This window comes from Myodes glareolus, chromosome 20 (assembly GCF_982192425.1).
Source record: "Myodes glareolus chromosome 20, mMyoGla1.1, whole genome shotgun sequence".
Classification (NCBI taxonomy): Eukaryota; Metazoa; Chordata; class Mammalia; order Rodentia; family Cricetidae; genus Myodes; species Myodes glareolus.
In genome coordinates, this window is record NC_142045.1 from 12,787,298 (window position 1) to 12,814,409 (window position 27,112).

The window sequence follows — 27,112 nt, forward strand, 5'->3', positions numbered from 1 at the left end:
AAATATTTGGTCTTTAAGAATATGGTAGGACGATTGATGGAGGCTTGTAAATGTTTGCTTAAGATCAAGAAGAGATTCTAATGGGAATTTCCACTTTGATAGAACTTAGACACTGCTTTTGCTGTGACAAGGCCTTTTCTAGCTAATACCATCCAGGGATGTACAGCCATCCACAGGGGTAAGGAAACCATGGCTGTCCCATCAGAGCTCATCTACCTCGTGTACATGGTACTGTACTATTCTCATTATGAACACAACCTCTATGAACACAGATGCTCTGCCTAGGTCCTCCAATTTATACTTTATAGATACGAAGATTTGGGAGACACTGCTCTACTTTGTAACATGAGGAGAAACTCAAAAAGGCTCCTACATCCGAAGCTGTGTGTCTAGAAGAAGTACTATATACAGTGCAGAGCCAGGGAGACACAGGATGCATCGTGTTTGAGAATAGTTATTCTAAAACCCTTCTAAATCTCTTAAAATAGCAAGACCTTAGTAAGGCATTGAGCTTAATTTTCTCATAAAATAGAACTAATAATTCCTACTTCAAAAATTCTTGTGACTATTAGAATAGGCAATGGATATTTGTGCCCGGCAAATATTAAGCACTACTGAAATACTATTACAGCAACTACTGTAAGAACTCAGCTATTTACAGCTTACTCACTTGGTAGGCTGTGTCCTTAGGAAGCTCTTCGAGAGCCCCTGGCTCCACCTTGTCGTGCATATATGGGTGCACACTAGTAAGTGTTGAGTTATTTTTATGATCATGGTATTAATAGTAAAGTGTTATAATAATCAAGATATTGGAGAAAATAAAAGAGTACAATGTCTTTCATTAAAAGACTTACAGAATAAAGGGATTTGTGTGGACTTAGTTTAACTTGCCATGTTTATTTGTAGCTGGTTACCTCCCTGAGAGGTTTCTGTACGCAGGCTGTCAGTGAAAGCACTTCTGCTCTCAGTTCTCGCCATCAATTCCAGAAAAAAAATTCTCACATGTTGAATCTTTACAAAATAGCTGTAAATTTACTTTGAAAATTTAATTGTTCAGAAAGCTTGGATATCTGTTTTTGAGAAGTAGTACTTAGTATATGTATTTATTTATTTACCAAAAATAAACCTGTGAACCTGTAATGCATAATATAACTTAAGAGTGTCTGGACAGTTTGTAGGAATGACTGCCAGCATTCCTGGGAGAATAAGCAACTGCAAAATTGTGCAGCATGTGAAAGTTAATTTTTGCTAAGAAAATTATATTTGTCCTATTTACACTCTTCACATGTTTTTATGAGTACATATAGGAAAGACTTTTTAAATTTTAACTCTCCTAATAGACTTATGGAGGGGTGGGTTCCATTTTTTGCTTTCATTATTGGTCCTTAGAAGAAATGGTTTTAAAGTATAATAGAATTCTCCATCAAATGATATAAACAAATGTCTGGGATCGCCTACCCATGGCTTCTCATCCTCTAACTCAAACGGGAGTTCATGCAGTGGATGCCACCTGGAGGGTCTGAATGCTTGACGCTGTGACGTGACTGCATTTCCAAATGTGTCGGGCCACTTTCGTATCTCTTTGGGATTCATGAACTCCATAGGACTGGAGGGCCACAAAGTTGATATTCCTTCCTGCACATGTGACCTTTCGTGTTTATTTGTTTCTAAGTTCAACCTACCTCTTCTCACTTCATGAAAATGATATTTGTTAAAAGACAGTGATTTGGACGGATGCCTGGAATGTGGTGTACCAGCATATGCTTATCTCCCACGTTCAGCCTGTGCTGAATTCTACTTTGGGCTTTAGCATGATTTACATTAGTCTATAGATATTATTTTTCTGGAATTGTCTTTTGTCAGACTCTTCCAAATGAAACCTCCAGAAGCAAAGAAATATCATAATTCAGGAGAGAACCCTTCTTTAAACAAAAATGAGTGAACCAACCACAGTCACTTAATGAATTATTCTGACTAGGCTATTGTAGGTTAATTGTTTTTCTTGACAGTATACTAGGTTTTCTGAATATCTACTTCTCTGCATCGTCTGATCTTATCAGGAAAATTCTACTGCAACCCATTGTCTGAAGTTCTGTTGAAATATTAACCTTTACCGCAATATTTTCAAGCAGCAAAGCCTGTTATTGTCCTACATGTGCAGGCTCGAGAATGACTTGTCGTGTAAGTACTATGCTTAGTGCTACTGTGCTGTGCTGAACTAAATTTATCTCCTACTTGTTTTGTAAACATCACTGAAAATACAAAATAGGAACAGTAAAATAAAGGATTCCATTGGATGCACTGTAGCTTCATATGGGCATCAACAGATCTTTCTTCTTGTAATATTATAAAACAGTATTGAAAGGCATATATGCTTTGAGGTTAAATTTGTTTTTACATGCATTTATGTCTTTGTTGACCTACAGAGAATAGTATTCATATACCTCAATGATAAAATGAGTCATCGGTCTTTCTTGGTTAAGTACAACAAATGCAAAAAACCTAAGTGTATGGTTCTCTTATGGAAAAGGTGCATCAGATTCTGTGAAGATGATTCACTTTCTTAGGGAGAAACAATGACAACAGCAGCAAAACACAGAAAAAGGGCTGAGACTTGACATGGGGAAACAGCGGAGCACAGCTTGTTTACCAGTCTGACAAGGAGAGTACCAGCTGGCTAATTAAGTGAACCTAATTTAAACTAATGATGTAGATTCTCAAGATAATGCGCTAATGGCTAGAGGAGCCTGCTGATGATCCCAAGAATACTCCCGAGGTGTCACACTAAGCCTCTTCTGCACCCAGGCAGAACCGAATCTTGTTCCACAGAAAATGAAATGAGGTCAGTTGTTTACTAGTTAATCACCTATAAAGCAAAACATCATCTGTATGTCACTCTAGAAAATATCTGAAATAATTCGACATTTATAAGAATATGACATTTAGAGATACTGTTAAATTTTTGTTCCTTTATACTTTCCAATACAGATAAAAATGACGTCGATGGTTCTACTGAAAGCAAGCGTACAGATATTTCCTGATTGTTATCAACTTCAGAGCTAAGCTGGAAATATTTATATTACAAGAAACTAGTCCCTTTTGTAAAACTATTGTGTATCAATATAACTTAAAGTGGGAAAAATTTGTAGTCATCAAGTATACGTTTATTATGAGTCCATAAAATGAGATAATGCAAAAGAAAAGGCCAGACATGTGATATCATAGATAGTATTAAATTCTGGAGACTATGGTTGTGGTTGTGCACACTTACAACCCTAGCACCCTGAGGAGGACACAGGAGGATCACCGATGCCTGCATAGCTTGAGCCACATGGCTAGATCTTGTCTCAAGAACAGCAAGGCCCGGATCTGGATCTCTGAAGCAGAGACACTTAGGTTGGCCAAGGCCTTCGTGTCAACCCTAGCCCCATATAAGTTACAGTGATGTACTTGAGTCAAAGCAGAAACCTTGAGGGTCCCATTTAATTAAGTGTACTGACTTTGTTGTTGCTAACTCCAGGGACGATGCCTTTGATTCTGGACTTCACTGTTCCATTCACCAGCAGTCTAATGAATTCTCTAATACTTTCTGTTGTGTTTAGGAGACAGCTATTTTCAATTATGGTTAATGTTTTCTTCTAAGTGTCCGACATAAGGGATAGAAAAACACAGGGATACAGAAAAGAAGGATAAAGAATTTGAATTTTGGAAAATGCAGGTTTCAATTAGGAGCTTTCTAGTGGTCAAAGACACAAAGGATGGAGTTTGCATTGCTTTCTTTGTACTGTATCGTTCACTATAATCTTTGCATGCTCTGTCTTTGGATAAAGTCTTAGGCAGAAATAATTTATTTTACTTATATTTTGTTGGGTAGCAATATTGTCTTTAAATTTCAGCCACATGGATTATCACTCAAACAGCATATTACTTGATCCAAATCTATGAAATCAGCCTTTTTAGATTTTTTATTGAATTAGGAAAAAGCATGGGAGTATTTAATAGCACAAAAGTCAAATCTCCAGGATATCCACAGATTTTTTTTTAAGAATGCATGTTCTGACAGTCAAATCTACACACTGCTAAGGTAATTTAAGACAAATATAAAGATAGATAATATCATGCAACAGGTAATAGGATTAAGAAACTCATTATCTGAAGATATGAATGAGCTAAAATTGTATGTGGAGAGCGATCAGAGGGCTTAAATGAAGTCAAAATTATGCAACATTTTATTTGTTTTTAATAAGAAACACATGCATTCTAGTGGTGTCCTTAAAATGAAATGGCGAAGATTTAACTTATCTGGGTAATACTTGCCTAGCAAACTCAGGACCCTGAGTTCTATCTCTCCTACTGAAGAAAAATCAAGGGGGAGGGAAGTAATTTTGAGATTATTTAGAGAAACAGGCCTTAACATATATTAGAAAGAGTAAAGTATACACACACACACACACACACACACACACACACACACACACACATATTCACTGAAAAAGGGGATTGGGCAGGGAGGTGACTCAGTGATTAGGCAATTAAATTCCCTGTTATACAAAGAAAGAAGTTAGAGTTGGGATTCCCCAAACCTCATAGCTGCTGGGTGAGTGTCAGTTGCTTACAATTCCAGTCTTGCTAAGCAGAGACAGAATATCACTTTTCAATGAAAGAATAAATACTCCATTATCTAATATGCCACATTTTCTTTATGCATCCAGTGACTGAAGGGCATCAGTATTGAGTCCTTGTCTCACTTTCAGTACTGTGTGGATATATACAGACACGCCATTTCTTTGTTACATAGCAATGGCTATTTAAATTTTGGCTAGTCATGGGGCTTCATTCTCTGGTTGCTCATCTGTGTACACCTCTACTAGCATTGTGGAAAAGTTCATGTTTCAGTGTATTTTTGTCAACATAGTCTGCTTGGTTTAACGATAAGTGTGAATTGAACCTCCTTGCAGATTTCACTTTCATTTTCTTAAGGCTTCATAATAAGAGGCAATTGTTTTCTCTGCTTACTGGCTGCTTACATATATTCCATATGAAAATGTACATTCAAATCCTTGGACTAAGTCAGGTCTATTTCCTAATTTTTGTTTAGAAAATTTCTGCAGGTTCTAGATATCAATCTCTATTAGAAATATTAATGGTTACTTCATATCAACTGCTGTGAAATCTTTAAATATTTTCTGCTGTCCATTCTGTTTACTAATTTTTAATTACCCATGGCTTTGCATTCTTATACAAGATGGCATCAGAAAATCTATTGTGCTTTAGGTTCATGCTTGATTTCCTCTAGAAGATATATATATATATATATATATATATATATATATATATATAATTTTCATCTTTCATTTTCATCTACTCTGGTCTGTGGTGATGGACAAGGGTACAACTTAATTTAATTCTTTCCTGCATGAATATCCACTTGAGTAAAAGTTTAAAATATATTTACTGAAAAATTCTGATAAATTATTTCAAAAATAATTTGTGCATGTATTTGGGAAATCTATGAATTATATTCTATTTCATTCATCTATATGTCTCTTTCTGAGTATTATTGTTACTTTATATAAAGTTTATCAATAAGAAAACAGATGTCCTCCAATTTTATTCTTAATTATTGAAACACTGATTTGGCTGATTGCATTGTCACAAAAATTTTAGGATGTTCTTTTCTATCTGTCTTATCTCCTTCTGTTCGAATTTTGGTTCAAATCCAAGGATCACTGGATCTGGAATTAACATTTAATCAATATAACATCTTCCAAACCATGTATGATAGATATATTTCCATTTACTTATTTAATTAATTTTGGCAAGAATTTTCTTTATACACATTTTCACCTCACTTGTTAGTTTTAAGTGTTTTATCATTTGGTTCTATGCCAACCAAAATGTTTTAAATTATCAGATTATTCACCTATAGAAAATTTTAGTAATTTGAGACTTTTGCCTTTATCTTTGACCTTCAAAATAAGTTATGCTATCTGACTAGGCATCTCCAGGAATATTCCTCTCACACTTTACTCCTCTCCTAACACTGGCCATGTTCAGTACTTTATTTTTATGACGATGCTGGATATTCAAATTCCACTTCTTGTACTTGCACAGCAAGTAAGCCTGCTTTTGCTTTTCTTTAATATTTCAAATCTTCCATATCACTTAGACCCAATGAGATACTTACTAACCGACCAGTTGGGAAACCTTTGTCTGTATTTCTCTTACTGCTTCTAAGGACCATTCAGAATTTTATAAGGCATCATGGTACTAGCTACTTTGAACTCTTCCTTCGAGATTAATGAACTCCTGGGTATTAGTCTAGTGGTTTTCATTGACTAAAAAATGTTGACCTAATATTTTTCTAAATGTTCTAACACTTCATTTCTGCTTCTTTTGCTTTTGGAATTTTCACTGTCAATGTATATATTAGAAGAATGGTATCTCTTGGATCTTTGAAGTTATATTTATGTATCCTTCATCTATTTCCTTTCTTTTCATTTCCTCAACCATTTTCCCTTTTTTCAATTCAGGAACAGTATTTCCAAAAATGTTATGCCTCCCAAAGCCGAACAGTAATTTGTAGAAATATAAAACATTAAATACATATATATTTAATGTGTGTGTTTGTGTGTGGATACATGCATACTGTGTCTCATGTGTGGACGTAGGAGGAGTAACTTGTGAAGGAAGACTGTCCCTCTACTAGTGGGTTCTGGTGATCAAACTTAGACATGGTAGCAAGGGTCTTGACTCATGCATGTCTAAAAGTTTTTACAATTCAACCTTAAACAGAAAAGCTATCATGTTGAAAGTTAAATTTTAATATGTCACAGGAATACTCACTTCTTTTCTCATTAGCACATGAAATCATTCCTAATAAAAGCAATTTCACTTCCAATCTAAATTTTAGTTCATTTTTATGATAAAATATATATTTCTGCAAAACAGACAAAGAACCAATACTGGATGTGTCTTCTAATTTTTTCCAGCAGATTAGAATAGTACCCAAAGATTTGTTTTCTCTAACTCAGTCTTTCAGGAATGGGGCTTCACTTGCCCATCACATGCTCCTCTGCAGAAGCCTTCAGGTTTGTTCTCTTCCTCCACTCAATGATTCACCTGCTTTTCCAAGATGGTTTTGCCTTGATGTGGGATATTATGCCTGCACTATTATTAATTCAGAACTGCTTTTGTTATTGTTGTTTTAATTTTGCTTAAAGTTCTGTTACATTTATTTAAAATAATATTTAGAAATTTTTAGTGTTTATTTCAATCTGAGCAAATTTTAGAATATCCTATAGTATTTTTAATTTCAACCTTGATTATAATGCAAAAATTTAACATCTGAAAGTAATTATTCTCAGTTTAAAAATCTCACATTAATGTAGAATTATAAGAAATAATACCACCAAAGAAATACTTTTGTAATTTTACTAACATATTCATTATAGTGTTAGTTAGATATTTTAATTTTTTCATAAAAGTTAACCACTAATACAAACACATGCTGTTTTAAAATTGTTTAACAGTATGTTTCCACATTTTTCTTATTAAAATTAAACACTTGCACATAACCTTAAAAATAACAAATTAAATAGCCTTTTTATATTTTACCTTGTATATTGCATGCGAGTTTTTGTATTTATAATTATGTACATATACTTACATATACTTGCGTATAAAATGAATTTGTATATATGACCAAATATATATAATTGTACAAATATATTTGTAATTCAATATACCATGTACAACAAAATAAATAACACAAATATATAGCTAGTGGCATTATTTATACTAGTCAATTTTGAATATACTTTATTGCTCATTAATTTTAAATTGTTAGAACATAGATTGATATAAACGAAAACGAATGATTTTAATTATTTGTGAAAATTACTGTCACATTATCACAAACATTCAAGTACTGAATATTGAAATTGTCCTTATTGCTTTAGAGGAATTAGAAGACCAGATTCTAATGGTTCTGGCTGCAATATAGAAGCCACTTGATCAAATCTGTGTGTGTGTGTGTGTGTGTGTGTGTGTGTGTGTGTGTTTGAAATCAAGTTAATTAACATATATTACTTACTTGCTAACACTGAGCATATGTACACTGTGACTCAAGGTTAAAAATAGTTTAACTCTAGACACATCAGAATCCTTTTCCTGAAAAACACCATTCTAGACAATTTCTTTATGTGAAAAAATTACCATATGCCAGTTAGGAACATGCATGTATATTACCAAATACCAGTTAGGAACATGCATGTATGTTACCAAATACCAGTTAGGAACATGCATGTACACTGAAAAAGTCTCTGCCAGTCTGTACCTACAGAAAACTACAAAATGCCTTGATAGAACCATTTAAGATTATACTTAATTTTACATTAAGTACATTAAGTGAATATACAAATATATACTCCATAATTACAAATAATTAATTCTACTCAATTCCTTACAGAAAAAATAATAATACAAACAATCTACATGAAATTAGAAACTCTTCTGCAATAGTAATTACCAGACCTGGGAGCCAGAATAAAATAATGCATACTTTTCATTTCCATGCATGTCCAAATACGGCAATAAAATGGTGAAAAATTATATGCAATTATATTTATGATATGGTTATTATGAAGGAGTAATAATGGTATCAATACTTCAACAACATAATCATAAGGAGAATCCATTTGTACTCACACATAATTTTCTAATCTAGTTGTTAAACTTGAGGCTGAAAACTCTCCTCATAGTTCTGTCAGAATCTACTTTCTCTGTTTTAGAATTTCATGATTTTTTTTACAATTTCCTTGCATTTTATAACTATAACAGGAACTTAGAAAATAATAATTCATGCGATTATTGCATAGCATTTGGCCATTTTTTTTATCCATTCCTTCTATTAATTTTTAATTTGGCATCATTGTCTGAAGGCAAAATTATATAAATAATAAGTGATGTTGGCTTTCTCCACTTTTGAATATCTAGTAGGAAATATATCATTGATAAGTGTCAGTCCCTACTTAAAAATAAATTTAAAGACCAACTTGATTAGTCTCAGATCATGCTTCTAATTTTAAAATTCTGGCAAAGAATCCTAATCATTTCAGACCAAATGCTTATAATTTACACTGGCCTATTTCAGGGTAAATCAAAATAAAACTACTCTTGTCAAAATTCATTACCCTCCAAATCATAGGCAAATGAACTTTAACATACATGCTATTTGTTCTCACAATAGGTAAGAAACCATTTAATTGGATAGCCATTGATAAATATGTGAGACTAGATGTTTTAGAACCTTTTCATAGTATTAGTTCAATATTTCAATATCTGTTCTCACATCAGAAACTGAATCATTAGACTCAATGTCAGATGGGAACGTAGATTATGGCAGGCCCCAGAGCCTTGTATTAGAACCAATTCCATTCATTTATTTAAAGTCAATATATCTTGCAATAGCAAACAATCCATGAGTATAACATGAATTGATGAACGATTGGCTGGCTGGATGGATGGGTGGATGAAACCATGTGAAAGGGTTAATAACTCAATTACTCATTTTTTCTTTGTACTTCATAGCAATTATTATTCTTTTAGATATGAATCAAAATGTGTGGGTTATTTCATAGCAATATTGACTATAAAACTTATCTATATATGTAAAACTTATCTATACAAATTTGCCCCCACTGTTTCTAAGGCAGTTTGATAGTAGATAGGAAATAGATAAATGTGGCTCTTTATATGCCAGGGTTTACTATAAATGCTTTACCTGAATGAATTTATTTTAGCTTCAGTATAACTTTAAAAACACAAATAGTGAGCATGTGATCAAACTGGACTCTCTGAATGTGGCTGACAATGAGGGCTGACTGAGAAGCCAAGGACAATGGCACTGGGTTTTGATTCTACTGCATGAACTAGCTTTGTGGGATCCTGGTCTGTTTGGATGCTCACCTTCCTAGACTTGGATGGAGGTGGGAGGAACTTGGACTTCCCACAGGGCAGGGAACCCTGACTGCTCTTAGGACTGGAGAGGGAGGGGGAGAAGGAGTGGGAGTAATGGGAGGGAAATGGGTGGTAGGGCGGAGGTGGAAACTTTTAATAAATAAATAAATTTGAAAAAGAAAGTAATACATATCTCACATTGCTAACTTAGGCTTTTTATTTTCTTGTACCGTGACCAAAGATGTTACTGGCCCATGTCTAAATTTTGGAGACAGATTTCCAAGATACAATACCTACCGTGTATTATTTTATAATTTTATAATTATATTTAAACAAATTGCTTAATAGCAATTAAGCATACAAGATTAAGAGCTCAAACTTGGTGGTTCACATGGAAACATGAGCTAAACATATTGTGATGTCATCATCATGGCGCTATCTATTAAAGATTGCCTTCTGTATCATTGACATATGGACCTGTTTTATTCTTTATAGTGATCTAATAGTAATAGAAATTTCAATTGGTTACCAAAAATGATTTTTCTGTGTGGGATAGAATAAGGAAATAAAAAAGGCAATTAGTCATGTTAATATTATATGAGTTCAAAATTGAAATATTATAAAAGATCTTAAAATTTTTCCCCTTAATTCACTAGATGCAAAGAGAATATAGTTGGAAGAAAACTTTGAGAAGACATAAATGTTTTTAGTTATCCAAGTAATGAAAGAAGATTTTAGTAACCAAATGTCAGTAAACAAGTTAGGTGGTAGAGACTCTAGATTTATGCAAATATATCTTTTAAAGCTCAGTTTCAAAAGTATCCATTAATCATACCTGAACAACTTTTTGGGACTGCACATCAACAATCAAGAGTCTATCCAAAGTTGGCTGAGCAACATAAATGAACTTGTCTTTGACATTAACAGCGGAAGCCCACACACATCTCTGCACTTCATCTTCTTCATCTTTGGGACAGACTTCATCCTTTATTTTAAAAAACAGAAAAAAAAGTTTGCCTCCAATATTATAACATGATAATGGCAGTATCCTGAGTAAAATTAAAGTTTAGTGATTTAGTACACTTAACATGAAATTTTCAAATAAAAAGGGCGAGTCAATGGAATGCAGGGCAAATTTAAGTTCATTGCAAATGTATAGAAAAGAATGTAAAGAAGATTTCAGATTTCCAGGTTAAGTGAAGGAGCAGAAAAGAAACCACTGAGATGATTTCTCATTATTGTGGAGAAGGTCTTATTCTGAATATGAGTGAGAGGAAATATTCACAGGCATGTAAAAGATTCCAGAGCATAGAGAAAAAGAATCAGATTAGACATGGCCAGGCCTAGGGAGTGAGAATCACAGAAATAACAAGAAAGAAAGTAGTGATAATAGCCAAGGCATGGGAAAAACCTTGCCATTATACAGAGAAGAACTAAGGGTGTCTGGGATGAGGGAAGCCTGAGAGCAGCAATAATGTATATGCGTGATTAAGGGCTGAAGGAGCCTGGAGGCTAGCAAGGACTTTGAGACGCTAAAAGTTGTCACATGTGTATGCCAATAGAGCAATACGTCCCTCTGCCAGAGGCAAAGATAATGACTACCTTTTGCCGACATTTCAGAATTCTAGAGGAATGTTGTCTTTTATCTAACCACCAAACTATTTCTATTGTCCAACCTGAGCTGAGACTCCACTCTACTTTGGACAAAGCCAGTGGGCTTGCGTTTTTTGTGATGGTAATGGGGGTACTCTTAGGACATGACACCCAGTTACTGATTTTACTGGGACAATGCAAACCCTTTTCATCTTTAACCACATGTTTATGGAGTCAACAGTTTAACAAAAACATAATAAATTTAATTTTCTCCCAGGATGATCTCCCAGTTTCAAATGTCTTTAACAGAGCAAACATAATGTAAAAGTACATTTACTTTCTTTATATTATTCTTCCCCTTTTCTTAATTGAAAATGGAATTTTCTCTCAAACAATACATCCCAATCACTGGCTCCCCTCACTTCACTCCTCCTAGCTCCACACACCCCCCTCCCTTAGGCCCACAACCGTTCTTTAACTTGTTTAGAAAAGAGTAGGCCTCTAAGAGGTGACTGCCAAATAGGACAAAACAAGACACAATAAGACAATGCAAAAGCCATCAAATAGAGGTTGTAAAAGGGTACCCAAAAGTAGGAAAAGAATCCCAAGAGCAAGTAAAAGCATCAGATACACACCCATCCCCAATGTTAGGACATCCATAAACCACAAAAGCACCAAGCCAACAAGATAAAATGTCAGCAGCTGCCTTATTACACAGCAGCTCTGAGTATGCACAAACTCACAAAACGCTGATGAATGACCATTGCAGAGATTTACCTGGGTTTTCATTTAGGGCTAATAATTGCTAACTAATCTGGACTTGATGTGGGATGTCATACTGTATATATGTTGCTGTATTGGCTAATGAATAAAGCTGTTTCAGTCAATGACTTAGCAGAGTAAAGCCAGGCAGGAAATCAGAGTAAAAATATAGAGAAAAAGAAGGCAGGAGTCAGGTCAGATGCAGAAAGCTGCTGATGAAACAAGACATGTAGAAAATACTGTATCGCCATGGCCAGTGATATATAGAATAATAGGAATGGGTTAATTTAGGATGTAAGAGCAGCTTGAAATATGCCTGAGCCCTTAGCCAAACAGTGTTTTAATTAATATAGTTTCGGTGTGATTATTCGGGTCTGGGCAGCCAGGAAATGAAAGCACAATCTCAGTCTACATGGGCTTTCCTTTAATTTGTACACTCTAACATACATTATCCAATCCCAAATGAATTTAGCATACCTGTTTTCTTCTCTAAATCATACAAAATAACATTCCTTCGATGTTCCATTGCATAGTCTTGTTTAAAAGGATTTAGCAAAACCAATTATAGTAGTGACATCAGACATGTGTGATTATATTAAATATCCAATAATACAATGGTAGCACAGCCATTGCAGGTAGTTTACGTTTGTCTTAAAATTTGCAATATCGTGAAAATACCAGAGCACTTGATAATGAGGTATTCGTGGTCTTCTGTTTACATTTTGTGACATCAGGTGAAACTCAAGGGAGACACAGAGCACCCACCAGCTCAAATCTGTTCAGTTTGTCACGTTCACAAACATGCCAGCTCCCTGTTCTTTAAGGCATTCCTTTGTTCAAAGAACAACCTGTTAAGAACCTGCAATCCCAGCAGTCAGTTTGAATGATACAGGTAGTTCTGGGTTAGGAAAAGAACATTATTTAATAGCTTGCAGCTCAATGGTTGTTTAACAGTGGGACTATAGAGAGAGTCACGGCAGGTTAAAGAAGGCACACAAACCTGGAGGCAGAACCCGTTTAAAATAGTTTAGTTTTGAAATTTCACTCATCAGTTCAGAAGAAACCCCTGGGTAACTTTTCTTCAGAACCATACTGAATGTCACTGACAAAAGTCTAGTTTTCTTGAGAGATAAACAGCAAATAAAGTATTTATGAAGGTACAAAGAGTTGGGAATGATGTTGGACTTGAAGTTGATGTCTCAGGAAAGGCCCTGAATATAAGGAAATTGTTTACAGATGTGTTGCCCTTGTGTAAAATCGCCCCACTAAATCTGCAAAAGGAATACATCGTGAACGCCCTGACACGGAGCTGTCAGCCAAACAACCGCCAGACCAGGAGCAATTTCCACAGTTGTTGCTTCCGAGTGATTCAACAGTAAACTAAATTGCTTTACTTGAAGATTGTTTTCTATTTGTATGCCATTCCCCAAAGGCACCCCTGGCCAGACTTGTAATCATTTTTAAAAGGCCATTAGGAACTTCCTCACAGACACCTTGAATTTGCTTTATTTTGCTTATGCCATTATTTCTGATTAAAGCCTGCTAGTTTCCATTTAATGACAGCACCTCTCATTTTCAGATCAAACATATTAATACCTATATTTGTGGGTAGCAATTATAGAGAAATATTATTCACATGTATTAAACATTTAATGGGAAAAGACAACAATAACAACAATAAAACAGCAATTAAAATAACATATGCTAATAGGATAAGAGTCAGGAAAAATATAATTCTAGTTCAAACTTAGAACTTATTCTGGCTGGGTCATTTCCATATTAAATCCTATATTTCATGTATATCTGTTATGTCACCCCAAAACACTAAAGGTCTAGAAGATTTATGCTGGCTATGGTAGAGGATTTAATTTTGGAGTTCAATAGCATTGTTGATACCTCCTATATGGGACATTAGTAAGTCAAACTGGAAATTATATTCACTTGTTCTAACTTGGCAATTCATCATTGTACTTTTATACTGTTTATCCATCACAACAATTTGGCCTCAAAAGTCTACTTTACCATCTTCTCTTTTATTCTGCGTATTACTACCTAAAGCAGATCTTGCATTACTGCCCTTGGGAAAGACACTTTTATTCTTTCATTTGCATTAAATACTTCCATGATTCCAACACTCAATGAGTTTCTGCTAGTAATCTGTCTTCCTTTGTACTTCTTTCTTTACCTCCTTTCATTTATTTTTAAGACAAGATCTCTTATATCCTAAGCTGACTTGCAACTCTGTATGTAGCCAATGATGACTTTGAACTCCTATTCTTCCTGCCTCTACCTCCTGCCAGTATGTATATATCTGTGAGCTACTGTGCTTACTATGTGTTGCTTAAGATGGAACCTAGGGAGTCATGGTTATATCAAGAACTTTACCAATTGAGAAGCATGTCCAGAGCCCCAGAGTCTTTCATTGCCCTCTCTCTGATCTTAGGATACCTACTCATGTTCCCTGCTTTTAGTAATGTTTACAGTGTGTTTCCTCCTCAGAGATAAACAACAAACTATGAACAACTTGATTGGATCAATTTGCTTCTCTACTCCAAACATGCATCTTACTTTATTCAGATCTTTTGAGAATATTCTAGTAATACTTGCTTTTCCTGACTGAGGATTTTCTGCCACCACCAACACTGACAGAAAACAATCCACGGGTGATAAGGTAGTTTGCCTCAACAGGACTCTGTAGCCAGTGCTTGTTCCAAAGTCAAGAGTGAGACCCACTGTTTATTTTAAGCTTTTAAAGGCACAAATAAATTGGTAAAAAGATTTCCTAGTAATAATTAACTCAATGCCATGTGCATAACCAAGCTTAAGACATGACTACATTGAAACTCTTCATAAAATACACACATTCCATAATGAGAAAATCTATAGATTAATTGAAAAAGAAGACTCAAACAAGCTAACGGTTGGGATCTGTGGGAGGATAGAACTAGAGATTGGTTGAGACAAACAAGCTTAGGGTATGGGTCTGGGAAAGTCAGTGTATTCTAGCCACACAGAGAGCACAAACATTACCAGGCTATTTGTTATTCCTGTCTGCCCCAAGCCTTCTAGGTGAAAATTGTTATACCTCTCTCTCTTTGAAGAGAAACCCTGTGCACTTAACATTTGTGGCTCACCTAGTGCTTATCTGTGAACCCAAGGGCCTCCATGTCTCCTAGGTTTCACCTTCTGCCCCAGTCCATCAAACTTAAAGCTAGTCCCCTGTGTTACCTTCAGTAAAGAACAGTCTTTCAATCTGGGACTGATGGAGCATGTGATCAAACCGGACTCTCTGAATGTGGCTGACAAGGAGGGCTGACTGAGAAGCCAAGGACAATGGCACTGGGTTTTGATTCTACTGCATGGACTGACTTTGTGGGAGCCTAGTCTGTTTGGATGCTCACCTTCCTGCACCTGGATGGAGGCGGGGGGACCTTGAACTTCCCATAGGGCAGAGAACCCTGACTGTTCTTTGGACTGGAGAGGGAGGAGGAAGAAGGTAGGGGGAGAGAGAGGGGAAGGGAAATGGGAGGTGGTGGAAATTTTTAGTAAAAATAAATAAATAAATAAATAAATGGAAAACAAAACAAAACAACAACAACAAATCAGTCTTTCAAAAACAACAGAGAATTTATGATTTCAGATTTGAAAGTGGGAAGATCCGGCCGTGAAGATGGCAAATAGTTTCCAAATGTGGTCAGTGACTACATAGGGTGACCCAGAGCATGGTTTCACTCCAGCTCCAGAGGAGCTTACACATGCCACTCACCTGTGCATACATCCTGAGCACACACATAAACACATTCATTAAAATAAAATGAACCTTTAGAGAAGAAAATAAAGAATTTTAGTTCTTTAGCCAGAGAGGCCTTGAACTTTCAGTCTTCTGCCCCAGGCTCCTACGTATCTAGGATCACAGAACTTGATAACCAGGCTCATATCAACCACTACTTTTCATTTCTTGGACAGCACTAAGTTAGTAGCTACTCTAAGCCTAATATGGCACAGAGCTTTACTTGTAAATAAAGTATAATTATGGGAACATGCTTCATCAAAGTATTGTGTTTTCAAATCTCCTTATGATGTTTCAAACACTTATTTTCTTTCATTACTGAGAAAATCAGGGGCCCGTATGTGTATTCAGTTTACTGTCCTTGTCACTAGTGTTCAGGAGTTAAAGCTGTTTTCTTTATCTATTGGAGAATAAAATGAAATAGAAAGAAGACATAATTGAATAATGTGTAAAGCATGCATAGGATTCCGTTTTCTGTAAATAGAGTGTCCCCGAGATAAAGTCACAAGGACCCATTTATTTAAGAGAAAAATTGGCTACCTTTCTGATACAATGACCATGAGTACTTGGGCTGCAGAGCCTAAAACTCTTGTCTATGAAGAAAATTTTGCTGCTATCTGACTTCACACAAACCCTACTCTAGTTATGAGGTTAATTCTTAGTTAAATTCTCTTTGATCCTGGTGACTTTATTTTTGGCTAATTGTGGAAAGCCAGAGCTCAAATCTGATTTCCTTGATCCATTTCCTCTATGCTACACGTTCATTCATCCTGAGGACAACTACGATCAGATGATGCCAGACTGAAATTTGTGGTTATTATTTTTCAGACCTCCTTGCATTTAACTCTCTTCAGAAAAACTGTGAAGTATAATAGCACAGAACAAACATTGAACATAAAAAAGAATAATGTGGTGAATACTTGAATCAAAACTCAAACCAAGAAAAGGTGAATTATTTGCCTATGTGGTCATAGATAGGCAAGTAAATTAAAAGAGAAAATAAGGTTGGTTTATGTTAGGGAAACTCAAAAAAATAAAAGGAAAGAAAGAAAGGAGGGAAGGAAGGAAGGAAGGAAGGAAGGAAGGAAGGAAGGAAGGAAGAAAGGAAGAAAGGAAGGAACGAAAATTAAGATACCAGTTCCATAGAGTATTAGGTGCAAAGGAACAGAAAAAAAATTGAGAATTAATGTTATTTCTAAACACACACACACACACACACACACACACATATGTAGGAAGAGTTTGCATTAAAATAGCCTGACAAAAAGAATTAGGGAAGTTTGAGCTGTAATATATGAAGACCGACAGAAAGAGAATCAAGTGTGCTGAGACTAATTAAAAGCCACGCCAGATTCTCTCAGCTATAAGGAGGGGTTAACTGGTGGTCTGAATGGTCCAGATAAACACTGTTTAATTCAATATACACAGCTGTGAGTGAGGAAGATGGCGTTAGGATTATGACCCACCGCCATTAGTGGTACATGAGATGTCCTATAATGTACACAAATGATCTTGAACGCTGCATTAAGCAGAAACATGGGTTCATCCCAGAGTATACTGCAGACAGGGAATAAATGAAAAACTGTTGGAATGAAGGGGCCAGGGTCTGACATCCTAATTAGCAGGTACACATAAGCACTTAGGTTGAAGGCTTGCAAGCCGCTGCACAGGGCTCTTGCTGCTTGTCAGTAGCTGGCGAACAGAGACTGGATTGAGCAGCTTTGTCTTATCTCCTTTTTGTGCTTTTCCATCAAGCAGCTTCCCTAGCTCCGAGAAATCCCTCCGCGGGCAAGAAGGAGAAGGAGAATTGGGAAACCTGTTCTTCTCACTGCTGACAATTTATGGGTCACTGTGGTCCCTGTTTCTTAGCGCTGCAGGCTCTGCACATCACAGAATAAAGACATGGGACACTGTGTTCCATTATGCACTAACTACTCCTTCTTAGCACATATGTCGTATAAACTGATTGTATTTGCTGATCCCAATAACCTTACTAAAATCATTTTATTGCAAAGAGCTTTCAAATAATAAACAGCAGACAACTGGACTGATGTATCCCTCAAGCCAGCAGTTAACCAAACCCAGTGTTTAAAACTAGATAAACCTCTCTATATACAAACATTAATTATGCAGACATCCACAAAACATATAACCCAATTTGTTATCTTCAATAAGTTTTCTTACTCTCAGTAGATTTTATTAAAAATCAAATAGAAACAATAATTTTCCTCAGCTCTTAAAACCACACCACCCATTTTCTTAATCAGTGTCTTTTCAATGAATATTTGGTTGCTATAGTCCCATTTTCTGCACGTGGACCTTCTATCACAATGTGTCTCAAGGATTTTCTTGCCTAGACTTCCTCCGAGTTTATATTTGTGCCCAACAGTTTGACAAAGCCATATCCTGTTGGACCCAAATAAGAAGATTAGCCTTTGACACATTTACTAAATATGATAATGAAGCACAGAATTTGGGGCATAAATATGTGTTACCTTACTCATGGTAGATAATAAATGGATCAAGGATGATCCTTCCTTGTACCATCTTTTCAGTCACTGTCTTGGAACTCCAATTCTACAGCAGAAAACCATAATGTGGTCTCTGCACTGCTGTCTCTGAGAGCCCTATCAGTTACTGAGCTAAAAATAACCTAGAGTTTAAGACAGCTGTTTAGAGCCTCCTGCAGTCTTGACTAGCGCAGGCTTCAGTGCACATTATTGGATTATCTGGAGGATTTCATTTGGCCAAACAACTTACTAACCAAAAGCAAACAAGGAAAGTTAGACTGGGCTCCTGCGACACAATTTCCTACTTTAAAAAATGTGTGTTCGATTCACAAAACGTATATATAACCAATGTGATCAAAATTTGATTCCACTGATGTAAATACAATACTCCATTTATACTTGGAAAATCGTGTGATAGGTTACAAACTTTTTTGTTGGGTGATTTTTTTTTCAATTTCTCATAAGTAAATGTGGTAAAATAATCATCATTTTAAAAATTGTATCAGAATATTTAGTTCTGCTTTATAATGGAATCTCTTACAGTCCTTTAGATATATTTGTATATAAAACTCTGTGTACAAATGTATATAATCTGCCTGAATAATTTATAATTACTACAGTTGTAATTTTTTTCCAATTCTGCTTAGCACAATGATTACAATTTGCATTTAAAATAAACTATTAAAAAACTTAGAACCAAAGACGTTTTGTTTTTCCTCTTTGCTGTGGATGAAAACCCAAGGATTTGCCTACATTAGGCAAGAGCTCCATCACTGAAATATAACTAAGTCTCTGAGAATACCACACTGGTTTTCTAAAACAATAAAAGGAACTGAGATAAGAGTAATTTCATCCATCCTCTAATTGAAATCAGTGCTTACAACCCAAGCACTATCCCACCCACCCCCAAAATGGAAAGCAATGAATTTGTCACATTCTGTTAGAAATTTCATTAATGTCAGTGTAAGCCAGAATAGTTTTAGACATACAATTTAGGGATTGTTTTTCCCTTAACTGGTGCTACACTAGAATACTATCTTATTGTATGATTTTGATTTTAGAATATCAAAAGCACAAAGATGACACTAGAAAAAAATTCTTACGTTCAACCTAATAAGAATACATTTGTGTAATTTACTGTCAGTGTTAAAGTTTGGCAGAGGGCAGCGTGCAGGTAGAAGCCAAGCTGGAAAGGGAAAGGCGAACAATCAGCCTGGAGGCTAATGACGCCCAGGTGGAACACATAGCAATACCCTTATATTACTTGTGAAATACTTTTCATAAGCCGTGATTACCTTTTTAGCGAAATGCATATAATAATGTTTTCCATCAGACAGAGTCATTGTGAGGATTAAATAAAATCATGTTTGTATTGTTCAAGTAATCAGTATAATTCACCTCTGTTTTTTTCAGGTAGAATTTTCTCTGGGGACTGCACTTCATGAAGTTACATACATTTGTTTTCATTTCCCACCATTGTTTGCACAGGGTTGGCTGCATGCAGTCAAGACTTTCTGAGTGATTTTCCGTGTTACAAATACAGATTTCTCTCTGTCATTGACTATTCTGATTAAGCTTACTGGGACATTTCTCATTTACTCATCCAGATTTTGATAAGACTGAATTCAATTCATATCAACTTTTTTCAATTCATGGATGAAAATCAAAGGTGTCGAATGACTCAATTGTATCTAAATGCAAAATGTTTATCAAAAATTTAAATCTATTTGGATAGCTTATATAATAAATAATATAGTTGGATATCAAATACCAATAAAATAAAATGAGAAAACTGGAGACATTATATGTAAGTGCAAATTAGATGTCATTCCAGTTCTCCTAGATGTTGCAAGAAATTGAAATTTTGGGTTAGGCAGGAGCTCATATGGCTGAGAATCCCAGGGACAGAAATATTGTGTCCACAGACATTTGAAGGAGTGAGAGAGATCAACCTAACTCTCAGACGAAAGACTTCAAGTTACACATACAAGCAGAAGAGAGTAGTTGGCAGAATGTGTTGAAATGAAAACAAATACCAAAAACTCCACTGAGATATAGTAATTATGGTAATTGTCAATAACTGTGAATTAGGTAGAACCTGGAGCTTCACTTTCAAACAACTTAAGAACTAGTGTGAACAATTGGAATTAAAAGACTCTGTTTAATTTTGCTTCTTAACATAATGAAGGTTTTTTTAATTACAAAGTAGTAATAAATTTGTTTTATGAAGTGCACTTAGCAAAGTGGCAAGCAAAGAAAAAATAATAGTGAAAATCTGTTACATCATAACATACACACATCCTACTGTCCTATTCTTAAAATAGTAGAAGGTTGATTATAATCACAGTGCCCAGGAAAAGCAGCCCGTCAATTTGAAATACTGATATTCCTTTCAGATATATTGTTTGCCTTAATAATTCTGCAAAGAGAGAACACAAACTTCAAACACAGTGCGGACCCTAGTTTTATTTGTGTTTGCAGAAACACTCCAACTAACTTTCAATACAGTCTTAGGACTAAAGAGATCAATAAAACATTGATTCCCTAATTATATACCACACAGTATGATTTTTCTGACTTTGAAAGGTGGCCCCTTGGATATTTGGCAGTCTACCATTCTGAACACAGACAAGATCTGAACTGCTGTGCTCCCTTCGCCTCAAGTCTATCTTGGGCTATTCACTTCCCTGATCCAACAGTGCTGTAGCATTGTTTAAAAATTGACAGTAGCTTAAATGTGAAATAGTTTAGAAGGAAAAATCTAGTCATTCCAAACATTTAAAATGACTTTGATTTGGATTTAATTCACCCTGAATGCTGCATCTCATTTGAAGTAAATTATGTCTCATCATTATGAATTCATAAAAGAAAAGGGGCAACAGACTTTTCAGAAAAATAGTTAACATGGAGTGTGAGCTGAGGCCTCCTTCCCCTCTAAGCTCTTCTTTGTCAGGATGGCATTGAGTCACATGCTTTCTATAGGTTTCTCTTTTTGCTGATTTAGTTGTGAAAAAAAGATTCTCCTTGATGTGTAGACTATGTATATCTACGCATCGTCAGTGAGATGGAAGTGTGGATTGAGTTCCTTGTCGATCTGTTGACTCATCTCCATTAGTTAGCCCATGTAATACCACTCAAGCACCCCACTTTGATCCCGCAGCGCACAGTGTCAGAGGCAGATGGTGCCCATCATCTGGATGGGTTTCACCCACGCTCACATATTGTCTAGCTAGAAGCGCCTGATGTGGAAGACAGGCTGCTTCATTCTTTGAGTCTGCTACTGTCTGAAAAAAAAATATATCCTGTCATAATAGAATTATCTCCACTAGATTATAAATCTATCTGCAGACATAATTATACACATTTCTATTTTAAAACCTGACTGTAGTTTACACAGAAATCTGTGCCACATAAAAATGCTAATGAGGAACAATGCATCTGATTAACCTTTTTTTTTCCCTAGCATCAGTGATGGAACCCAGAGCTTTACACATGTGAAGGGTAGGGAAAGATTAAAAATAATTTTACATTTTTCTTAATACTTATTGCTTGATTATATTGTTTTTGAAGACAAAGCTGGAATCTTACAATGTAGCCCTTGGTTATCTTGGACTCATATAATGTAGATCAGGTTTAGCTCTGAAATTCCAACAGTCATCCTACCTCAGCCTCCTGCATGCAGAAAATGCAGTAGCAAATTTTGCTGTGTATATGGACAGAGCCCACAGGTATGGGTGCATTCTATCTTGACTAAAGGTCAGAGAGTTGAAACTTACTTCTGTTCCTTCAAGGTCATTGTCAGCAGTTCAAATAACAGAGCAGAGTTTGTTCTCAAGGTCATTGTCAACAGGTGTGGCTAATATCCAAAACTGGTGTTTCAGGTATTAAGAAGTAGATCTGCTTCTACCTCAGAGAAAAGTCTAAGAATCCAACTAGGTTCCCACTCCCTTAGGGAGATAACTATGGATTCCACCCAGGGAGTGGTTGCCTACAGAATGTTTTGATTCAGGGTGTGAGCTTTACTTGTCTTACTCTGGCAACAGAATATTTAACTAAGAATATAGCCCATAATCCTTCATTCCTTGTATCCTGTGAATGCAGTTTTTTATCTTACTCCTACCTATTGAGGTCAGGGTATTTAAAAAAAATGGAAATTAAATGAAGGTGATTTCCATTTTCACTGGAACTTCCTCCTGATGCTATCCTATGATTCTGTTTGTTATTTTTCACTCACATCTTTGTTATCTTAACTTATTTTCTAATTCCCATGCTCCTACTTTGGTAAGTGGTATCCTTGGCAAAGCTGGTCTCTGAGAGTATATTTATTGTAAAAAGATAATATAAAAATTATATGCAAGTATATTCATTTTATCCATTAGAGAAAATATGAAATAAGATATGTTGCATAAACCACACTTTAAATTATCTTTGAAACATTAAATTTGTAAAATTATTTCAGTTCATAAGTGTATCAAATATTATAAGGAATTAACTACAATGAAAAGGGGGCTACAGATATAAAGATTTTTGAGCACTGTCTTATAATTTTCCTCTTATCATAAAGACCACATTTTTCATCTTAAAATAAGGTTTAAACAGAAAGCCTTGAGTTTATGAGCATGGCATTTAGAGATGAGCAGGGGCAGGTAGTGTCTGTGGACACCAAGCCATGTTTCCAGCCACTGAGCTGTGTTGCCTGTGATGCCATTACCTTCATCCCATTTTCTGTGCAGTGGTGAGATGAGACTCAAAACAGAACATTTTTTGTATGGCCCCAGGCCATTGTTTCCTGCTACTAACTCTTATAACTTCATGATAGTGTACTTTCCTGATCTTGGGACTGATATCTCATTCAGAGGGCATTCAGCGGGATTATTCTCTTCAACATGCTTTACTCATCTTCCTCTAAGAGCAACTGCCACACTCGCACAGCCGAGTGATTTATAGCTCATGTATATCCTCCTCTTTTCTCTTCAAGACATAATCACCTCAAAACTGGACACAATGAGGGTTCTCAGTAAACATCTATGGATTAACAATTAAATCCAGTTCACTTAAGATATGCAAAGAGCTCAGTTTTTGAGAAGTTTACCCTAGAACACAATGAATGGATAAGGGCATGGGGTACAACACACAACAGAATACTACACAGCTCTAAAAATCTTGAGAACCTCTTGTTTATTAGGAAATAGACATAACTTCATGTTGTTATGTTTAGTGAGAGAGTCCAAAGTGAGTCAGAAAGACAATGTGCCACAGATTTCTCTGACATAGAAAAGTAAAATCTGATATTTAGCAGTGGAGATAGAATGAGAGGGGCAAAAGGAAAGGGAGCTTGAGTAGAGAAGAGATAAACGGTTCATCAGCAGGTACCCAGGGGAAATGAAATAGTAGCAAGACATTCTGGGGTGCTGTTGAAAAGCACAGTGAATATAGGTGATTTTAAAACCCGAAAAGAATTTTTAACTGTTATTTTAGCACAAAAAAATATGTGAAAACATGTATATCTAATCTGATATAAACATATTGCTATGACTACATATATTAAAACACCATATTGTGCTGAGAAATACACATCATTTTATGTTTTATGTACCTTCTTAAAATAAATTTATATATAAGAAAACAAGTTTTAGTTTCATCTGAAAGTTCCTAGATGTCCTATCTGGAAAGTCTTGTAGTCACCTTTTTGACTTATCCACTATAAATTTAGCATTCACAATAATTCAGAAGTTGCTATTTCTGACAAGTAAAACTGAAACAGAAATTTGTGTGTATGTATTGTTTTATAGCACCCTGCTTTTTACATGTGTATTTACATATGAGAATAGTATCTATTGTAAAATTTTGCCTTCTAATCTTTAAAAGTAAATGAACAGTGTAGCTAATGGTACAACTATGCTATACTTTAGCATGTTCTGGAAAAAATAAGTGCATCAATAACATTTTGAAAATTACATGGTAACTGCTTAAACATGATCAACAAAAACTTTAAAATAAATGAATCAACAGTCAGAAACTGATTTCTTCTGGGCAATGAGTCAATGACTATTTTAGGTAAGATCAGTGAATTTTAGACCTCCGCCACTGGCACTTATTAGGTGACTGTATCTTAATTTCAGTGAAGAAATTCTATTGGATAATTATTATGTATATAAAAATTTAATGCTCAATATTGAAAGTTTTGGAATATCTACAAATTAAAACATTTAATAAGACTAAAACTGTTAATTTGATGATTTATCTTTCCATTCCTGAAAAATTCAGATGTTTGTAACCTGATAGAAATTTCAGTATACTTTAAAGTGAAATAATGACTGTTTAACTAAAATGATCAGTTATCAAAAACATACTGATGTAAAATATTTAATAGTGGTATTTCAAAAGACATGTGCCGAGGGAAAAAAATTTAATTTAATATATAAATTGAAAACTGGACATGAGGAGACATGGTGGAACAAAGTATTATTTCTTAAAAATAAACAACAATAAACTTTTATTTATTAACAATAAATACTGTATTTTTATTATATGAATAAATAAACTCCATAAAATTTGTAATTTAATATATATATATATAGAGAGAGAGAATTGTACTGCTTTTTATTTCATGTGTTTTTATGCTTAATAATGTCTGTATTAATATTTTCAATCATGTAACAACTCTATCCTTTTAAAAAAATATAGTGAAAAATTCAAGTTAACTTTGAACACACTAATTATTCTGCTCACAGTCATATACCACAAAAATATGTGAAAACATGTATATCTAATTTGATATAAAAATTTTGCTCTGACTACATATATTAAAACACCATATTGTTCTGAGAAATACATATTATTTTATGATTTGTGTACCTTCTTAAAATAAAATTATATATATTTATAAGTTGATAATACTGACTGTTTTTAACAACAGCTCCTAGAAGAAGCCTTAATATATTGTCTTCTAGAACCTTGCTGAGCCTAATACACAAGAGAGCTGCAGACCTTCATCAGGACACTGCTACATGCTTTAAACCCTTAAAGTCACCCTAGTGGGGGCTTACAAATACATGTGCACCAGAAACATATAGCAAGAGTGTGGTAACAGCATGAATGTTGAGAAACATCAGAAGATCTCTATACAACTAACACTTCAAAAAACAGCTGCATAAATGTATTTCTTTTGAAACAGAGAGAGTAATCTCTGAAGGACTATTTAGAAGGCGTTTCTATTTCTCTCTGTAGACAGTTCTTTGCATTTTGCCTGATGTCACTGTACATATAAAAGAACAAAAGTATAAAAATTTATCACTCCACAGTTCTGCAAATTAAGCCCTGCTTGAGCAACGCCCCACAGAGACAGCACTGTGCACAGCAATGTCCTGAATGTGTTTTCCAGAGTGCATTGCAGTGTGGATGTAGAAGAGTGCCCACTGGTGATTCCTGGAGGTAAAGTGTCCACACCACATTAGAGGGTTGTTGTTTAAACAAGTATTGGGGTACCTAATATTGAAAAGTAGTAATTGAGTTAGAAACAGGACAAAAGGGAAATTGGAATTATCACTAGGAGAGTTGGTGAGTTGGTTCCTCCTGTGGAGAAACATGGGCTGCTCCTGCTCGTTGATTTGTGTCAATCTTGCCCCATACTGGTATCGCACTAAGGATCTATTACTACGTACTCTCTGTATTCTAGTAAATTTTTAATACTAATTTCCCAGGGAAAAATAATCTTCAAATGAGGGAGCCATGGGTTAAAGTACAGGAATCTTAGAGATTTGTGTGAGGGGAGCTAAAAAAAAGACTGCAAGTTGAGTTTTGCTTCTCAGAACACTTAAAAATAGACAGTTAACGCAGAAAGATATAGAACCTTTGGTCCATGCTCTAGAATAGTTAAGCATGGGCCATTTTCTCAAAACTGGGCCAGTAGTCATAGTAATGCCCTGGTTTTTGTAAGACGAGCAGCTAGATCCAAAGAAACTTACATCTGTAAGCACTGAAGGTGATTGAATTAAAAACCTTTAAACATCTCGTGGGTGGTAGATGAGATTGGCAGTCCTTGAAATCCGAATGAATGAACAGTTGGTAGTCTGAAAGAGTGTCAACGATTTCCCCAAACCTATTTCAATTTGAGTATGAATCGGTAAGTCCAAAAGAGAAATATATTTACTGGACGATCATACCCTCCCTGACAAGATGAGATCCTGTGCAGAGCTAGCATAAATAAAGCAAGGGTCCTGCCTACCGGAGATACAAAACAAAGGACGAAATTCAACCCAAGAGATGAAGGAATAACACAGCTCACTGAGCGCATCCTCACCTGAGCTCTCCCAAAGTCTGAAACCTAACGCAAGCTGACGTTGCACCAAAATTGAATTTTTATTTAGAGCGAGCAAACAGTGCCCTTTGAAGAATTTGATGGAAGGTGCGAAGTGTATCAGTCCTTATCTACCCTTTACTGAGCCACTTCCTGTGTCGGGAACTGAACTGTTACTATCTTAGCGCCGAAAATGAC

The 27,112-nt window shown here is 35.3% G+C and overlaps 1 protein-coding gene across 4 annotated transcripts in view; it reads right to left on the reverse strand.

The window, feature by feature from the left end:
* The window catches only part of Fstl5 (follistatin like 5), a 501,743-nt gene that overhangs the window by 43,094 nt on the left and 431,537 nt on the right, over window positions 1-27,112 (reverse strand). For all 4 annotated transcript variants that reach the window (XM_085682503.2, XM_085682502.2, XM_048424769.3 and 1 more), the window contains one exon: window positions 10,796-10,945. In XM_085682503.2, coding sequence (XP_085538629.2) covers window positions 10,796-10,945 — 150 coding nt within the window. The remainder of the gene's footprint in view (window positions 1-10,795; window positions 10,946-27,112) is intronic.